Consider the following 14,550-nt stretch of genomic DNA (forward strand, 5'->3'; position numbering starts at 1 on the left):
ATCTCAGTTGCCCTTATTCTCGAGGGATTGAGACAGGTAGCACAGTTACCGTTCTTTCTAGGCGTAGGCGCTTATCCATTGTTGCGACCCACGGAACTATTTATCGAATTCTGCGATTTTGCGCGACTAATCATATACATTGGAACTTTCTTGAAGGAGCCCGGTAAGCAGATTTTTTTTTAAGGGATGCTGGCTCCCTTTGTTGCTATCTCTATTGGATTCGCTACCCACGTTCGTTTGCTCTAGATCTTTACTACACATGTCTCTTTTCACCACCCTGCCCTCTGAGCTTTATTCCGACATTCTCTCCCACGTTCCCAAGCCGTCCCTCCAGAAGACTGTCTTGTCACTGTCTCGCGCCATCCCTTATTCACCCGTGCCCCTTCACGATATTTTCAGATGCATCAGGCTCTCCCATCCTGATCAAGTTTTTCAGTTGTACCGTCGTCTGCGCACAACCACCGCCAATGATGCCAACTCCGCCTGCATAAATATTGATCCTGCCGCGTCATGGGTTCGTAGCTTCTTGCTGGAAACCTGGGCTGCCGATGCAAACGTTGTCATCAATCTTGTCGGCCTACTGACAGAGATCAGGAAACTGACTCTATGGGTCGGCCCTATGAATTTCACCCCGGAAAATCTGGAAGAGCTGATCACAAAGCTGAAAAGGGATATGAAGCAGCTCAGGGTGCTTGAGCTCCGATTCAGACCCTAGTAAGTCGCAGCACGACGCTGGCTTTTCCGGTCTCTAAATTTACATCCCAGTGTGCAAAAGGCTACGTACCTTCCGTTCTTAAAGGTGGGCCAGATATCACTGTCGGCGCTCGGCACTCAGCATTCAATAATCATTCCATTCAGGGCTCATATTTCGATAGCACGCTCTTGGCTCTTGCTTACTGGCCTCATACAATTCTCCGATCCCTTTCCATCGTGCAAGATCCTCTGGATCTGACTCAACTGCAGGTTGCGCCGGGAAAGTCATTTGCTCAACCAATCGTCTTCTTTCGTCTCGACCATACTTTCTCTTCGCTTCTTCTCTGCCCTCACATTGGCGCTTTGCGTTTCTGTCTTCCTTCACGGGCATTGATTCGCGCGTTCACAAACAGCTCACCACGCACCTATTCTCATATTCGCATCCTTGACTTGTCTACGACCAGCACCTATGACGCAGACATCGATACGATAATTACTAGATTTTCAAAGCTAGAACATCTTGTATTGGATGGATGCTCTTCACTTCACGATGCCCTAGGTGGCCCAACCTTAGAAGGCACTGGCTTGCGTGAAGAGTGGTACGCCCTTGGTAAACGATGCGCTCTTGGGGGCGCACGACGTGCCAAAGAGCGGGAGAAATTGGTTAAGCAATGGCTGGAAACCAGTCGGGAACATGAACATGAACAGGAAGCCGTAGCCGAGTCAAGCACAAAGAAACCAAGAAAAGGTAGAAAAGGGTTAGCCACGGCCACCATATCTCTGCGATCGGCATCACTACCTCCGTCTCAAGTCGCAGGACCTCCAAAATTATCACCGTCAATTAATCTCCCTCAAAGAGTTCGCATAGTTCCGCCTGGGCCGACACTTAAATCGCTCTCAATTGCTCTCCCCAATACACCGATAAACCTCCATGCTGATATTCTCTCCGCCTTTGAGCGTGGCTGGAAAGATGGTCTTGCTCAGCTTACAACTGCAAGGCGAACAATCCTACAAGCATGGGTGCGAAGGAACACAGGCACTAACAGCGATAAGATCACTACCAAAGTTGTCAAGTTCGATGACGACGAGGACGAATGGAATAGATTAAACGGGTTAGATGATGTAGAGGTGGATGATTTAGAGGACGAGGATCGATTTGTGGAGGAATGCGGGGTTCCGGGGTTGTGCTTGCTTGGTCCCGGCTCGGCAGATGATAGTCACCAGACGGAATGCGGACATCAAATGTCGATTTTGGCAGAACTTGCTCGTTTGTCTTAGATTCATTCAGACCCGCTATGAAGGTTAGTGCTCATGGCTTCCAATTGACTGGATGTAACTCACAGCAGCACTGCGTACGTTTCACAGCGCTTTAGCTTTCAACTATTTTCTTACAAGGATTTCAGCTTGGCCTCTAGCAATCCGTATTTTACCGTTTGACAGTATTACCGCGCGTCATAATTGAAGCCTGACCCGACGTTTATAGCCGGCCTCCGCTGGAAATTTCCAGAAGTGAGTCGCGCTAAGAATAATGCAATTTCACCAATATTTCTGACATGAGACTGCAAAACATTCGGTCTAACCGTTGTTGCGACTTGGTTGTTCCGGCTACGCACAACCGAAGCCGTTCCTTCCGTCGCGGCGGCGGTGGCGGAAGGAAGGCGCGGTATACAACAGAAATACCGAGCATTCAAATTTCAATATTGTCTTCTTCTCGGACCGACAGCCTGGAACTTCATTTTCGAGATGTGCTTCCAGGAGAGACAATTCAAGACAGGTAAGTTTTAAATGATCATCTGTTGATTTAAAAGATGATTGACAGTACTCTTACTTACGAAGGAAGAGTGTTTGCTGATTTTCCGAAGTGGAAGCGGTGGGCCCGCGGCTCGAGGCCTCAGGGTAACGTTGCAACGTTGTGCAACGCTGTCTCCCGTTTGCCCTGGGTTGCATTACAGATCACTACATATTTCCTCTGCGTGCGGCGTCTCTCGGTGCATGCAGGCCAGTAATATTCTTCTTGGATGTCATCAGATCCGGCATTCTCACTGCCGTTTTCAGCTTTTTATACGATAGGCGGCATCCTGTCCTTTGTCTTGGGTCCGACGCTAGGACACTTATGTACTTCAGCTTCACGGTCCGAAGCCACTCGAAGCCGCAGCCTGTTTCATCGGGGTCTCAGTTCGATGTCCAACGCAGACACAGTTGTTACGTTTGCGGAACATCTAGGAAGTACAGTTATGGTTAGTCTTACCTATTCTCAACTCAATATGTGAGGTTAACTACTTTACGGCCATACTCACTAAGTGCACTTCGCACGGGCGTTAATGGCTTCTAGTTCTTACCAGCTTCGGCCGCCCATATCGTCCTGCATTCGACGCTATTGGTGTAACATTATCAGCTTCCTGGCTTCACGGGCCATGAGCCACATAACCATGTAGCGAAATGTTCACACCGTAAACCGCTCTTCCGGGGGGATATGACTAGTCTCAGACTCGGATTTAATATCACCAAGCCAATAACCGCACTGTCTTCGCATCTTGGGAATCTTCTGCCGTCTTCTGGATGGGATTACACATGTCGTGCGAGGGATTGTACATTGGGCTATCTTAGGAACTCGTCTTTGTTGTGATAATGACGTCGACGATACTGGTCTTTCACGGCATGATTGTTGTAAATATAACCATCTAGATACCCCAGGTCTTCGTGCATGAGGGACAGCCTACGGAATTCATCTCCGAACACGTTCGTGATACCAAGAAAATACCAAGTTCCAGCCGTTAACAGATATAAGGGGTGATGACTACACTAAGTATTTTCTAACAACCCGGACATTCGTACAAGGTTTCTCTCGTTGTCAAGGCGGTGAACGTGGTGATGACGAGGAAGCCGCAAGGCACTGGCAGTCAAGGAGAGGATGCCCTTCTCTCTCGCGTCGTGTTTGAGAATGGCTCGTAAAATATCGCAACATGGTCTGCCTCGAGGCTTGCCAGTTCACCTGAAGACATCTCTTTTTGGATGCGGGTTTCGCTTAGGTTTAGATATCTGCCAGGGTAGCATGGGACTGCGATCATTATCGATTTTTTGACATAAGGATAGATGCTGACTGAGGCTGAGGACGAGCACACGGACAAAATGTTCATCTTTGTAGTGACGACAATATGACGATCCTAAAATACTTCTATTACCTGAGGTGAGCTCGGAGATCAGCATGTACTCAAGTAGATAGGCAAAGTAGGTGGCGTTACACTGCTGTTCCGCGTAGGAGATGCCGGAGTTTTTTGTGCGCCGTGCCATGCCGTGAAAGTACGCTGAATATCATGATGCTGTCCCGTCGCTGACTGACAATTGACTTGGTAGAGGAAGGCTGTAAGGGATGGACAGCCAGGGCTGTTTCACTGTGTGCCGCCGAGATGTGAGTCCAAATACAGGCGCAAGGCAACACGAGAAGGAGTGGTGGGAGGTAGGGTGGTGAGAGTAAACGACAGTTTCTCGGCGTAGCAGAAGGTCGAATTTAAGCTCTGGTGCTGAGAAATTGCGTTCTATTTCGAAGTACGGACTTGGCTTGCTTCAAGGGTCGGTCGAACGAGATGATAATCAGCCCATATAATATCCCTGATTCAGATGTGGCGAGCCTCGAGTAGCTGATAGCATTGATGCGGCCCGTAAGGGAGGCATACGCGTACAAAGAGATAAGGAAGTGGGTTCAAGCCGCCCGTCGGATAAAAGAGTGGCATTCATTAGCGAAGGGCCGACCGCAAGGAACACTGGCGGGGCCTTATGAGGGTCCAGAAGAATTTGTGGGCACACCTTGGGACTCGCAAGCTCTATCACAGTGACAGTACCAGAAAGGTAACTTGGCAGAGCGTAGAGAAAGAAGCAGACACCAATTGAAAACCTGAGAGGGACCACGGAACAGATAGCAGTACAGGAACCAAGTTTTCGGTGAGAGGCAGTGACGAGATTTACATAGCCCTGAACCCATATCAACATGAGCCAAAGCCCGTGGCGCTATGAAGAATAGACTGACAAGACGAGTCCCTGTATGGAACGAAACGGTCAGTAAACGATGCTACAATAATATAGACCAGAAGAGAAACAAGAGAGGAAAAGGAAGTAGAAAGAAGGCAGCTGTGGGTCCATGTATTCTGAGCGGGCGCGGTCTGATTGGCAGATAAGGAGACTTCCATTTGCGTCAGTAGACAAAGGCAACCCTGTGCAATCTCGCGTCAAATTGGTTGTCGTTGGAGACGACCAAGAGGGATGACCGACTCGGTAAGGGGGCGGACATGCCAGTATCGCCGTAAAGAAGAGAGATAAAGTCGAATAAAGTTTGCTTCCGAGTAGGACAACAAGATAGCGGAAACTGATCCTGGTGGAAGAATACAAATTAAGGATCCTTAAATAACCAGTTTTCATCAGCCGCCGAGCTGTCGGCCTCGAGGCTGATAATCAATGTGATTGAACGTGGCTTCCCTGTTGGTTCCCTGCCGGGTTCCCAAGGCTATATCTGTGCCTTTGTATGTTTCATTCATCTTTTTCCACCCATTCCCATTCCGCCGTCGATTCCGTGTCCCTCTTCCCATGATAGCGCGCGGTCGTTCTCGCGAAGTTTCGCGGGCAGCGCTGGCGAGGAGGTCCTCTGAAGAGAGGCTTTCTCGTGTTCATGAAGTAAATGCCCCACAGCATTCGGAGAGGATCCCGGGGCATGCGACCTCGAGAAAGTCACGACCCAAGTTGGATATCCCGCACCAACCCTTGGTTGCACCGGCAGCACTCGCACCGCAACCTTTAACCTCAATGTTCATCCGAAATTCCGAGGTTAAGCAGCCTCTCGCCCCGGCCGAGGTCGCTCCGACACCCATTGGTAAGCACAGCCACATGTTAGACAGCATATGCTCAATATCACAAGGGGCAGAACATATGCCCATCCCATCGTTTCCACCGTCACCATCCACATCACCATCGGAATCCATGTCTTCTCAGCCGTCGTCCAACGACCGCGACTTTTGTAACTATTTCTACTGCGACTCGCCTCCTTCACCTCCTCACACGATCGAGGACCAGTTACATGTCGCCTACGCACATGATGATATTCATCTCGCTAAGATTCTACTTCTCAAATTAAGAGGCATCGAAGTTACGTCGGACGATGACCCTCGCATAGCTGCGGTGCAGGATGAGGATTTTGACGAGTGCTTTCTTCCAAATGGTATGTTGCTGCTGACGGAGGAGGAGGAGCAGAGAGTAAAGAAGGCGCAGCGCTTAGAGGCTGAGAAGATACGGATAGAGTTAGAGAGAAGAGCGCTGAGGGAAAGGGAGCGCAAACATGAGATTTGGGAGAAACGGTGCGAGAAGATTTGGGAGAACGAGAAGCTGCGTTTGCGGGAGGAGAAGGCGCGGATTAAGCTAGCCAGGCGGAAACAGGAAGAACAGCGCAAAGCTCGCCAGCAGGAGCTCGAGTCGCATCGCCCTGTCACGCTCAGCAGATCGCGAAAACCAAAGTTGTCTTACAATTCTTTGTCGCAAAGTCGCGTATCATCGGCCTCGTCAGCGTCGAAAACATCGCCCTCTGGGTATGCCTATAGTTTTGTCGTTACTCCGGCCTTGCAGATACCTCCGTCGCGACACAGGAAGATGAAGGCCGCTTCATCTCGTCCATCCACGTCCAAGGCTCGCCGAGAATACCCCGCTTATACCTCAGACTACAGTACTGATACCGCGAGCGACGATACCGGATTTGACGCGTCAGGGCCTTCAGTGTCATTCAAAGAAGTGATCACGTCTATGAACGGGCCTCTCTTTCCTCTAAGCGCATCTGAGCGTGCTCATTCACTGTCCAGGTCATCCAAGTCCGTCTCTACTTTGAAGCATCATCGTAGATTAGACCCACTGGATGTGCTTTTGGATTCCGAAGCGACTAGTTGGGTACCTGAGGAGAGGCTACGGCGAAGGCTCGATAAAGCGCCCCCAAGAGATGACAACCAGCCTTCTGGGTGGAGCAGGAAGGACTCGTGTACCATCTGCCGAACGAATTCGTCGTCGAGCTCGATATCATCTCCCACGTCTGCTATCTCCGATAATAGCGACCTATCGAGCTTCTCATCGTTTACTTCGTCGATGACCGATATCACGACTCCCCCGGTATCACCCTCTTCCTCTTCCGATGTACCTCTGGCACACTCACTTGCCGATGCCATGCAGCCACTCTGCCTGCCACCAGAGTTTGGCCTCTCATCATGTCGATGTATTCGACCCGTTTCGCGTTTAATCGCGATAGATCCATTCGAGGATCCGCTCTTCGTACGCCCGCTCCCTGAAAAGTCTAAGGCCTTATCATCTCCCTTACCATCTCCGAAGTTAATGTCTCCTCAACCACTTTCGAAGACTCGCAAAGCATCGATATCATCCGTCTCATCTCTCATCATCACACAATCCAATTCAAAGCTGGGACAGCACGTGAGCAGATTTATTCAGCTTGCGAAGGGGTTTCAGAACGCGTATATGCACGCGATGGTTTACTCGGTTGTTCCCAATTGTGATGATTTGTACCGCGATGACTCGATCCAAACTTCTCCCAAGATGAAGAAGATGCGGTTAATGCCGGATGGTTATCGCACCAGTAAAGAGCAGGTCGCGGAGTTTATATGCAACCTTGATTCTTTGGAATCTTCGTCGACTCCTCCGACGTTTATCTCTCTCGGAAACGGGGTAGATGCGCTACAGCACACCGTCCTCAAACAGCCGTTCCGCTATCAGACCCGGTTGAAGCGCGGCTTGGAGCCTTATATATCACCCTTCCTGCGTGCACATCAGCAGGAACGTGTGGCTAAGTCCCGGATCCGGAGGAACGAGCCAATGCTGGACCTGCGAGATGACAGCGAGTTTCGTCGAGTGATATCACGAAGTAGATCACTCTCACCACATCCAGAACTGAGGAAAAGAATCATCGAGAATCCGCTGTTGGTGAGGATGCAGGCTTTACAGGGTGCTGTGTTGGAGCGTGGTGGAACATGGGACGCGCCGATGGTGAGGGCCGGCAGGTTAAGTTGTGGAAAGGAGAAGATCCTTGTTTACACGACGGCGTTCATAAGTGATAGTCCATTAGGCATTCATCGTTGACACCGGTAAGATGTTATGGAGGGGACTTTGGGTTAAATTTGGATTTTTTATCTCTGTACATTTATTGCTGTCGGGTTATCATGTTTTGCTATTTTGTTATCTACGTTCGTATAAATACTTTTAGTTCTGCAAAGTAATCAGACTTGCCTTTTGGAAAGATTGCAATTGTCTTTTATTTGCGAGTGTCAAGTAGCGGTGCAGCACGTAAACCGCCGTACAGGTTCTGTTAGCACCCAGATAAATAGAAGAAGTTACATCAGTACAGCAACAATGATCCCACGAAGAAAAGACCAATGGATACAGGATCTTATACTTTACGCGTATTGTGGTGGAGGCTCATACTGACTCCTCGCTCGCATCTCTTCCATCTCTCTCCGTAGGTTCTCAACCTCGTTGCGAAGCTGGCCCGTAGTATCCGAATCAGATCCCCCACTTCGACTCGCACTTGACGATCCAAAGGCTGTCGTAGACGCTGCCGCAGTTGGGTCAGACGTCGGACTTGAAAGAATAATAGGTTGTCCTCTCTTTCCCAATCGCTGCCCAGCTTCAGCATAAGATTCTACGGAAGCATACTGCTGTCCTGGACGCAATGGCTGTAAAGAGTGCTGTGTTCCATAAGAACCGTATGGATCGTATGGCTGGGGAATAACTGATTCTGATAGTATAGGATCGATGTTATTACTCTCGCGTTCTGGAGATTTCCGTTTACGAAAAATGCCCATACAAAAGGGAGTATCACTGGTAGAGGAAGACCAGCCAGATCGTTGGTTATACATGTCCTGCGTTCGCCGCTGCCGTCTTCGACACATGAAGAAGCCGAAGATGAGAAGGGTGAGAGCAGCAAGTCCGCCGACTACGCCACCCGCAATTGCACCAGCTTTGGATGAACCTGAGGAGGAGGTTTGATCATTATTACTGGATGAACCGTCTCCAACGGTCTTATTTTGAAGACTACAGACGAAGCCGTTCGCGTCACGAATTGAGTACGTACAACAACCGAACACACCTTAAAGCCATTAATGAAAACATGGCCCCTTGGCCAGGGCTGATCAATGGTCCGTTAGTGTCTGTACTTTGCAAAGACCGATTGTCGCGTACCTAGCCTGACCGCTAATCGTACTCCCATTATTAGGATTGTACGTCAAAGGAAAGACGCCAGCAGAGACATTGGAGCCCGCTTTCGTATGGACTAGTGATATAAGGGTATCCCGTACGGTGGTATCATTTGAAGCTCCAGCAGCAAACATGGTCCAGTCTAAGAAGCGCCATATCAGGTTCCAAAAGTGGAAGAAAAGAAGTCAAAACATACGAGATTTGGCTTCGTTGGCAACACTACTGTCATACTGTATCCCAAAAACACCGGCTTAAACCCGATTGAGACGCGACGAAACGAATTAAAACGCTGAACTTACATGTATCAGCCTCATGGGAGTAGAAGGTATCTTGGTTAGTGTAGATCTGCAAAGGAGATTAGCGATATATAATGACTTCTTGTTGGTACCCACACTGGAGTCGACAAGTGCCGTTCCTAACAACTTATCTGCAAAAAGATTATATACAAGGGACCATGATGACGAGTCGGCCGTCGGTCCGTAAGTAGAGAGGAGGTGGCCTGTTGAGCCGGCCGAGATCTGCCACTGCTCAACGTACGATTTGGCTGTGGACTGTTTTGAATCAGCACAGGACTAGCGAAATCGTAGTAACTTGAGTGGCGCACCGAGTATGTTTCAGCATCTTGGCTCTTTCCTAACGCTTGACTGATTTCTGACATAGCCTTGATGCCAATGATACCCTTAATGGCTAAGTTGGTCATGTTCGCATTGTCCAATCCATCTGCATCCGTGCTAGAAGAATGACGTGGATAAGAGTGAAGAGCGGTTGAAGGGAACTGCCAACACGCACTAGCCATTCGGGTCCAACGTAACAGAAACTAGGTAGTCTGCCCACCGCTTATACAAATTATACTTTGCATCACATTAGTCATAACAATCAGATGAAAGTGGTGCGTAGCGTACATATCGTGTTATTAGTGTACTATCACCAGAAAATCTGGCATGAGCCCAGCTCATGATGAGCATGTTTCCCGAATCTGCAGGGTCCATCAAGTGAATTCAACAAATTGGAGACGAGCGTGGCCCACCCTCTATTGCTCCGAATATTGATGGGCCATCGTTCCCCTCGGCACTTGGATACGACGAGCCTTGGAACGAGGATTAGAACACATGTCATGTTCCTATACAAAAGGACGAACCGAGATCTGGAGCTGCATAGGTCTTAGTATACTGTGAAGACTGTTGGTATTGCAGCAATGGTTCAAGAAGATATTCAGCCCATGTTGTATTGAAATAGAGATAGACGGGGAAGGCCGCATATAGTATTTCGACGGGATTAACGCGACTAAAAGGCATAAATATCTACTAACACGATAGGAAGGATTCCGAATTACTCACCGTGAGTTGCCCACATCCTTCATGAACGTCATCACATCCGATGTATTCCATTGTCCCTCGCTGTCTTTGGAAACCGTAATATCCACGGCCAATGCTTGACGAGCAGCGAGTGTAACAAGGTCCGCATAATTATCTGAGACCTGGCGGGCGTCGGACACGATCTTATCGTCGAGGTCGATGGCTCTTTGCCTAGCATTCGAGAAGTCACTGAGGAAAAAATCGATCTAGGCAGCAGTTGAGTGAGTAAAATCGATCTGAACGGGAAATCCAACATACTGCATCGCTGACTGTGTTGTATTCCGTCCAAAAGTACGAACTGCGATTGTTATTTGCACTCGTCGAATAAAGATTGATCACTGGATCACGGACAAGCCCTACTGCCCAGACAACTGACGAAGCTGTATTAGTAATGTTACTGAGATTGATGGCATGGCCAAACACGACGAAGTGGCTAACGAAAGATTTTAATGAAGCATAGACGTGCCCAAACACAGCAGCGTACTCTGAAATTGCACGGAACTTTGTATCCACACTGTCGAACAAAGCACCATTTTCTATAAAATCGCCCCGAACAACGGTGTCATTGCCGGTCTCATACGTTGCGTCATTGCTCTGCAAGAAGTGTCAGAAGTCTTTAGCTAGATTACTAAAAAAACAGACGAACTATAAGAAATGCGTAGTACACCGTCGCATCTTCAGCTAAACTATTTATCTCTTGCATAAATAAAGGCGTCTGTCGAGCAGCTTTATGGATAGTCGAAGAATCTGTTCTAGTAGTGCTCCACTCGGCCAAGGAATTGGAATCGCCAGAGATCCACTCTACATAGCGCAGGATAAGCTAAGGTAGCAATCATAAATATAGTAATACGCACCAGCGCTGATATCTGAATAGAGCTGTATTGAATGCTCTTGTCCGTCGTTCGACTCTACATCGATATAAACGTATGAAAAAGGCAGTGACTGAAGAACCAAATTTGACGGCTAAATCTATAAATTAGTAAAAAAAAAAAAAACAAAGGCGTCGTTCGGAAGGAGCTGACCTCTATTGGACTCAAAAATGTCACGTTCACATTCGTCGTGTTGGCATGTATGGAGAAAACGGTGCGAGTAGGAGTAACCTCGAAACTAGTCAAGTTTGTAGTGGTTCCAGATTGTCCCCACAACTGGAAGGTTGAGCCGTCGATACGAATCCATCCACTCCAGCCCAAAATCTAGAAACGATCAGGCAATTCGGAAGGATATAGCGGACGGCGAGCGTACCCTACTCTCAGTCCAAAACTGGGGCCACTGGTCATTAGTATTGTCACCGGCGAGGGTGTCGGCGTAGCACTGTAAGTACGGGGAGCGAACGGACAAAGGAAGGGCAGCCGGGTAAAAGGCAGAGCGAACAAGAGTCAGACAGGCGAAGCAAACAACGAAAAAAAGGGCGGATAGCAACATAACAAGTAGACCCTAGAAGATAAAGAGAGACTGGGTGCTGAGGTTGGCCCCAACGTGAGCGGGCCCTTCACCGCGCAAAACAGGGTTGTGGTCTGTCCTTACCCTGTAAAAATATCCAAAACGTTACAAAAGGACCCTGGGCACCAATGCCATACAAGGCCATCTGTAAGCGCATCAGGAGTATGCCAGTGCTGCGAAATGATGGCTGTGCTGTGGGTGATTCTCTCTATCTACGACATATTATGCCGTCACCTTGCGAACAGATAGTGAGATAAGTAAGAACGTCGTGTCAATAATACTGTATACATGAATGCAACCTTGTGAAGCTAGGATTCAAGTCACCGCATTTTCTACGCTTTGGGTCCGCGGCCACGTGCCCCATCAATCGTCTACTGATGCCAGTGGCACTGGCAGTGATCATTATCAATTTCCCTGTGCCTGCGCCGTCGAACCCGCTCATGTTTAGGCGTCTGTGTGTATCGATACCAGTAAAACGTTGCGTCCGAAGACTTAAAGAAACATTCGTGAGTTCAATTATAGGACTGCTATTTATCAATATAAGTAACAATAACAACATTAAGTCATACGTTGCACACGGCCTTGGCTGGCTGTTCCTTTTTTGATTGATCCTATATGTCGTAGCGCGATCAAGTGTTGTCATAGTAGCAGTAGGGCAGGCAGAGATCACACTTGCACCTGTTGACAACGCAAGGAGTATTGCGAGTAGTGATCAGTTATAGACTGAATGTTACATGTCAAACAAGAGAAACAAGTGTTACGACTTGATCGAGGAACCCTCATCCACGGTTCACGAGTCCCATGCCAGGCCGCTAAGTATCTTTAATCTCACCAAGGCTGCTGCTTAGACTCTACAAGCTACTTATTATTGGCTTTCCTATTGTAATGAGTCGATGTGCGATGACTGTGGAAGCTAACGGCACTTACTCTAAAGCACAAGATCCACGAGCAAAGTTAGAGACGGAAGCATACATGTCGTTGACTACTCTTTCCGTCTCTCCCAAATCTACGAGAAAAGATCAAGCACTGTATCATACAAACCCATAATCTAATAGGGTTTGCTTACCTGCAGCACTGTCTCCCCCAAAAAGATCATCTCTTTTCTGGTTTCCTCCACAATCAGATCCTGTATCTGATACCACCTCTCTCCAGCACGGACATGAACCTTCCATACTGTGTTGATTTTGTCTCGGGTCGTACCTGCGACGGATTCATGAGTCACATTGGCGACAAGGTCGTACAGCAGAGGCGACGGTGAAGGCGTGGAAAGGTACTCTCGCAAGTCCAATCCATTCAGCGGGAAATTAACGATGGTTGGGTTTTTCTCTTCCACAAAAGCGTTCTTTGTAAACCTTTTGAAGTGAAGAATGACATATGGTGGCAAGGATTGACACTGATATCTTCGCAAATTTCCCAAAGACTCTTGTGCTGTCTTTCCGTCATACTTTGCCAAGACCGACTGGAGTGAGACTTGTGGAATGATGTTTTTCTCTATGGCATCCTGGAATAGCGGAGGCGGAGGAAGGTCTATGGAAAGGAAAAGGAATGGTGAAATAGTGGATCTTATTTCCCGGTCGATGTCGAAGCGCGGCTTTGCGTCTCCGTCTCCAGAAACCACGACCTGCTGCGTATCGACGCGTAGCTGACCTTGGAACGTCGAGAATATGATACTGGAGTTCTTTTTCTTCGTACCCCCCGAATCTTTATGTAAACGATTCAACAGCCAGCCCAGAAAATCGACTGGGTCACCCTGCTGTTCCAGCCGGAACTTGCCACCGCTAGCACGATTCACCTCTTGTAGAAACTCATGAGGAGAGACCTGGGCTTTGAACAGACGAGGATTCCAAAGCTTTTTTGCTAGCGCCGAAAAGCGCCTGGTCAGCTCTGTTCCGCTGTTCGAGTTGGTAGGAGACAGAAGCAATGTGTCGCGGAGGAGTGGTATGTGGAGGAGCGCATGTATTATGACGTTCATGTGGTCATTATGCTTGATGTTATTAAGACCAACGTATCCGGGAATGTAGGCATTAGAGGCCAGGTCATAAGCTGGCTTGGGAGGCGGCTGTGAAGGAGTGGGTGGCAGATTGGATTTTGTAAACGTCGGATGAAGGACGTAGGCAATATCGTCCAAGGAGGGGTCGGAGACAGGATAACCATCTGGAAGCACATACACCTATACAACATCAACAGGGAAACGGAAGGAATACGACGAGTATCGCACTTTTGTCGTTTCTAGGTTGATGAATACATGGTGATCATCGTGAATGGAATGCGAATAAGCATAAGACTTCCTTCCACGCCCTTGGAAGTATTTTCCGCACACAAGACAGCCGTAGATATTGATATTGGAGGTAGATACTGAGCACACCTTTTCAAAGTCAAAATCCAAGACTGCGCGGTTGATCTACCAGGGGGTCAGACGGGGCCATCTCATACCGACAGAAACGTACCGTGTCCAGATACAAATCAGAGGCGCGGACTGGCTCGTCCATCACCGCATCCTCCTCCTCCTCCTCCTCTTCTTCTCGGTTGTTCTCCGCTATCTTGGCTCTCTTCGCCGGCCGTTCGTCTGAAGGTGTCTCGGCCATTGCAGTTGACAAAAGACACGAAGTGATGGATGATTTTGCGACTACTCAAAGGGCTGCATAAGACAAGAGCCAGCTTGACGAAACGTATACGAACCGGACAGGCAAAAGCCACTTGACGTGATGGTGTGTGGCTGTGCTCTTCCCGTCTGCCATCCCTCTCTCACTTTGGAACGCTCGAGGAAACAATCCACTGTACTTTTTCGTTCGACGGAACAAAAAATAGGATTCTTTACTCACAAAATACTCTG

The 14,550-nt window shown here is 48.5% G+C and overlaps 6 protein-coding genes across 6 annotated transcripts; 3 read left to right on the forward strand and 3 right to left on the reverse strand.

Annotated features, from left to right (window-relative positions):
* Nucleotides 1-39: 39 nt before the first annotated feature.
* On the forward strand, nt 40-2,251 carry BT62DRAFT_926344 (uncharacterized protein). Its single transcript, XM_043185013.1, has 5 exons — nt 40-163; nt 247-714; nt 766-799; nt 859-1,994; nt 2,059-2,251. Exons 2-4 carry the CDS (start codon nt 260-262, stop codon nt 1,969-1,971), a joined length of 1,602 nt encoding a protein of 533 aa, XP_043045624.1. The 5' UTR covers nt 40-163; nt 247-259; the 3' UTR covers nt 1,972-1,994; nt 2,059-2,251.
* On the forward strand, nt 2,142-3,445 carry BT62DRAFT_284198 (uncharacterized protein). The gene is made up of 3 exons (XM_043180359.1): nt 2,142-2,467; nt 2,534-2,691; nt 2,749-3,445. Exons 1-3 carry the CDS (start codon nt 2,247-2,249, stop codon nt 2,961-2,963), a joined length of 594 nt encoding a protein of 197 aa, XP_043045625.1. The 5' UTR covers nt 2,142-2,246; the 3' UTR covers nt 2,964-3,445.
* Nucleotides 3,446-4,284: 839 nt separating this feature from the next.
* Nucleotides 4,285-4,978, reverse strand: BT62DRAFT_999886 (uncharacterized protein; the record flags this gene model as incomplete). Its single annotated transcript, XM_043190852.1, has 4 exons — nt 4,285-4,662; nt 4,718-4,728; nt 4,788-4,901; nt 4,960-4,978. The coding sequence occupies 4 exons, from the start codon at nt 4,976-4,978 to the stop codon at nt 4,285-4,287; spliced, it is 522 nt and encodes a 173-aa protein (XP_043045626.1).
* A 293-nt stretch (nt 4,979-5,271) lies between these two features.
* On the forward strand, nt 5,272-7,809 carry BT62DRAFT_915861 (uncharacterized protein; the record flags this gene model as incomplete). The annotated part of the gene is made up of 2 exons (XM_043183972.1): nt 5,272-5,554; nt 5,600-7,809. The coding sequence occupies 2 exons, from the start codon at nt 5,272-5,274 to the stop codon at nt 7,807-7,809; spliced, it is 2,493 nt and encodes an 830-aa protein (XP_043045627.1).
* A 160-nt stretch (nt 7,810-7,969) lies between these two features.
* On the reverse strand, nt 7,970-11,808 carry BT62DRAFT_990443 (uncharacterized protein). The gene is made up of 18 exons (XM_043190227.1): nt 11,520-11,808; nt 11,300-11,470; nt 11,132-11,240; nt 10,924-11,078; nt 10,762-10,871; nt 10,536-10,710; nt 10,260-10,483; nt 10,061-10,206; nt 9,950-10,009; nt 9,825-9,898; nt 9,712-9,773; nt 9,527-9,653; nt 9,315-9,473; nt 9,222-9,267; nt 9,119-9,172; nt 8,908-9,064; nt 8,816-8,854; nt 7,970-8,760 (listed from the first exon to the last, which is right to left on the reverse strand). The coding sequence occupies exons 1-18, from the start codon at nt 11,697-11,699 to the stop codon at nt 8,124-8,126; spliced, it is 2,685 nt and encodes an 894-aa protein (XP_043045628.1). The 5' UTR covers nt 11,700-11,808; the 3' UTR covers nt 7,970-8,123.
* An 891-nt stretch (nt 11,809-12,699) lies between these two features.
* On the reverse strand, nt 12,700-14,206 carry BT62DRAFT_881443 (spindle pole body protein; the record flags this gene model as incomplete). The annotated part of the gene is made up of 4 exons (XM_043182672.1): nt 12,700-12,723; nt 12,784-13,887; nt 13,936-14,118; nt 14,165-14,206. 4 exons carry the CDS (start codon nt 14,204-14,206, stop codon nt 12,700-12,702), a joined length of 1,353 nt encoding a protein of 450 aa, XP_043045629.1.
* Between the last annotated feature and the right edge of the window lie 344 nt (nt 14,207-14,550).

The sequence above is a fragment of the Guyanagaster necrorhizus genome (genome assembly GCF_019112545.1).
Source record: "Guyanagaster necrorhizus MCA 3950 unplaced genomic scaffold BT62scaffold_2, whole genome shotgun sequence".
NCBI classification, from domain to species: domain Eukaryota; kingdom Fungi; phylum Basidiomycota; class Agaricomycetes; order Agaricales; family Physalacriaceae; genus Guyanagaster; species Guyanagaster necrorhizus.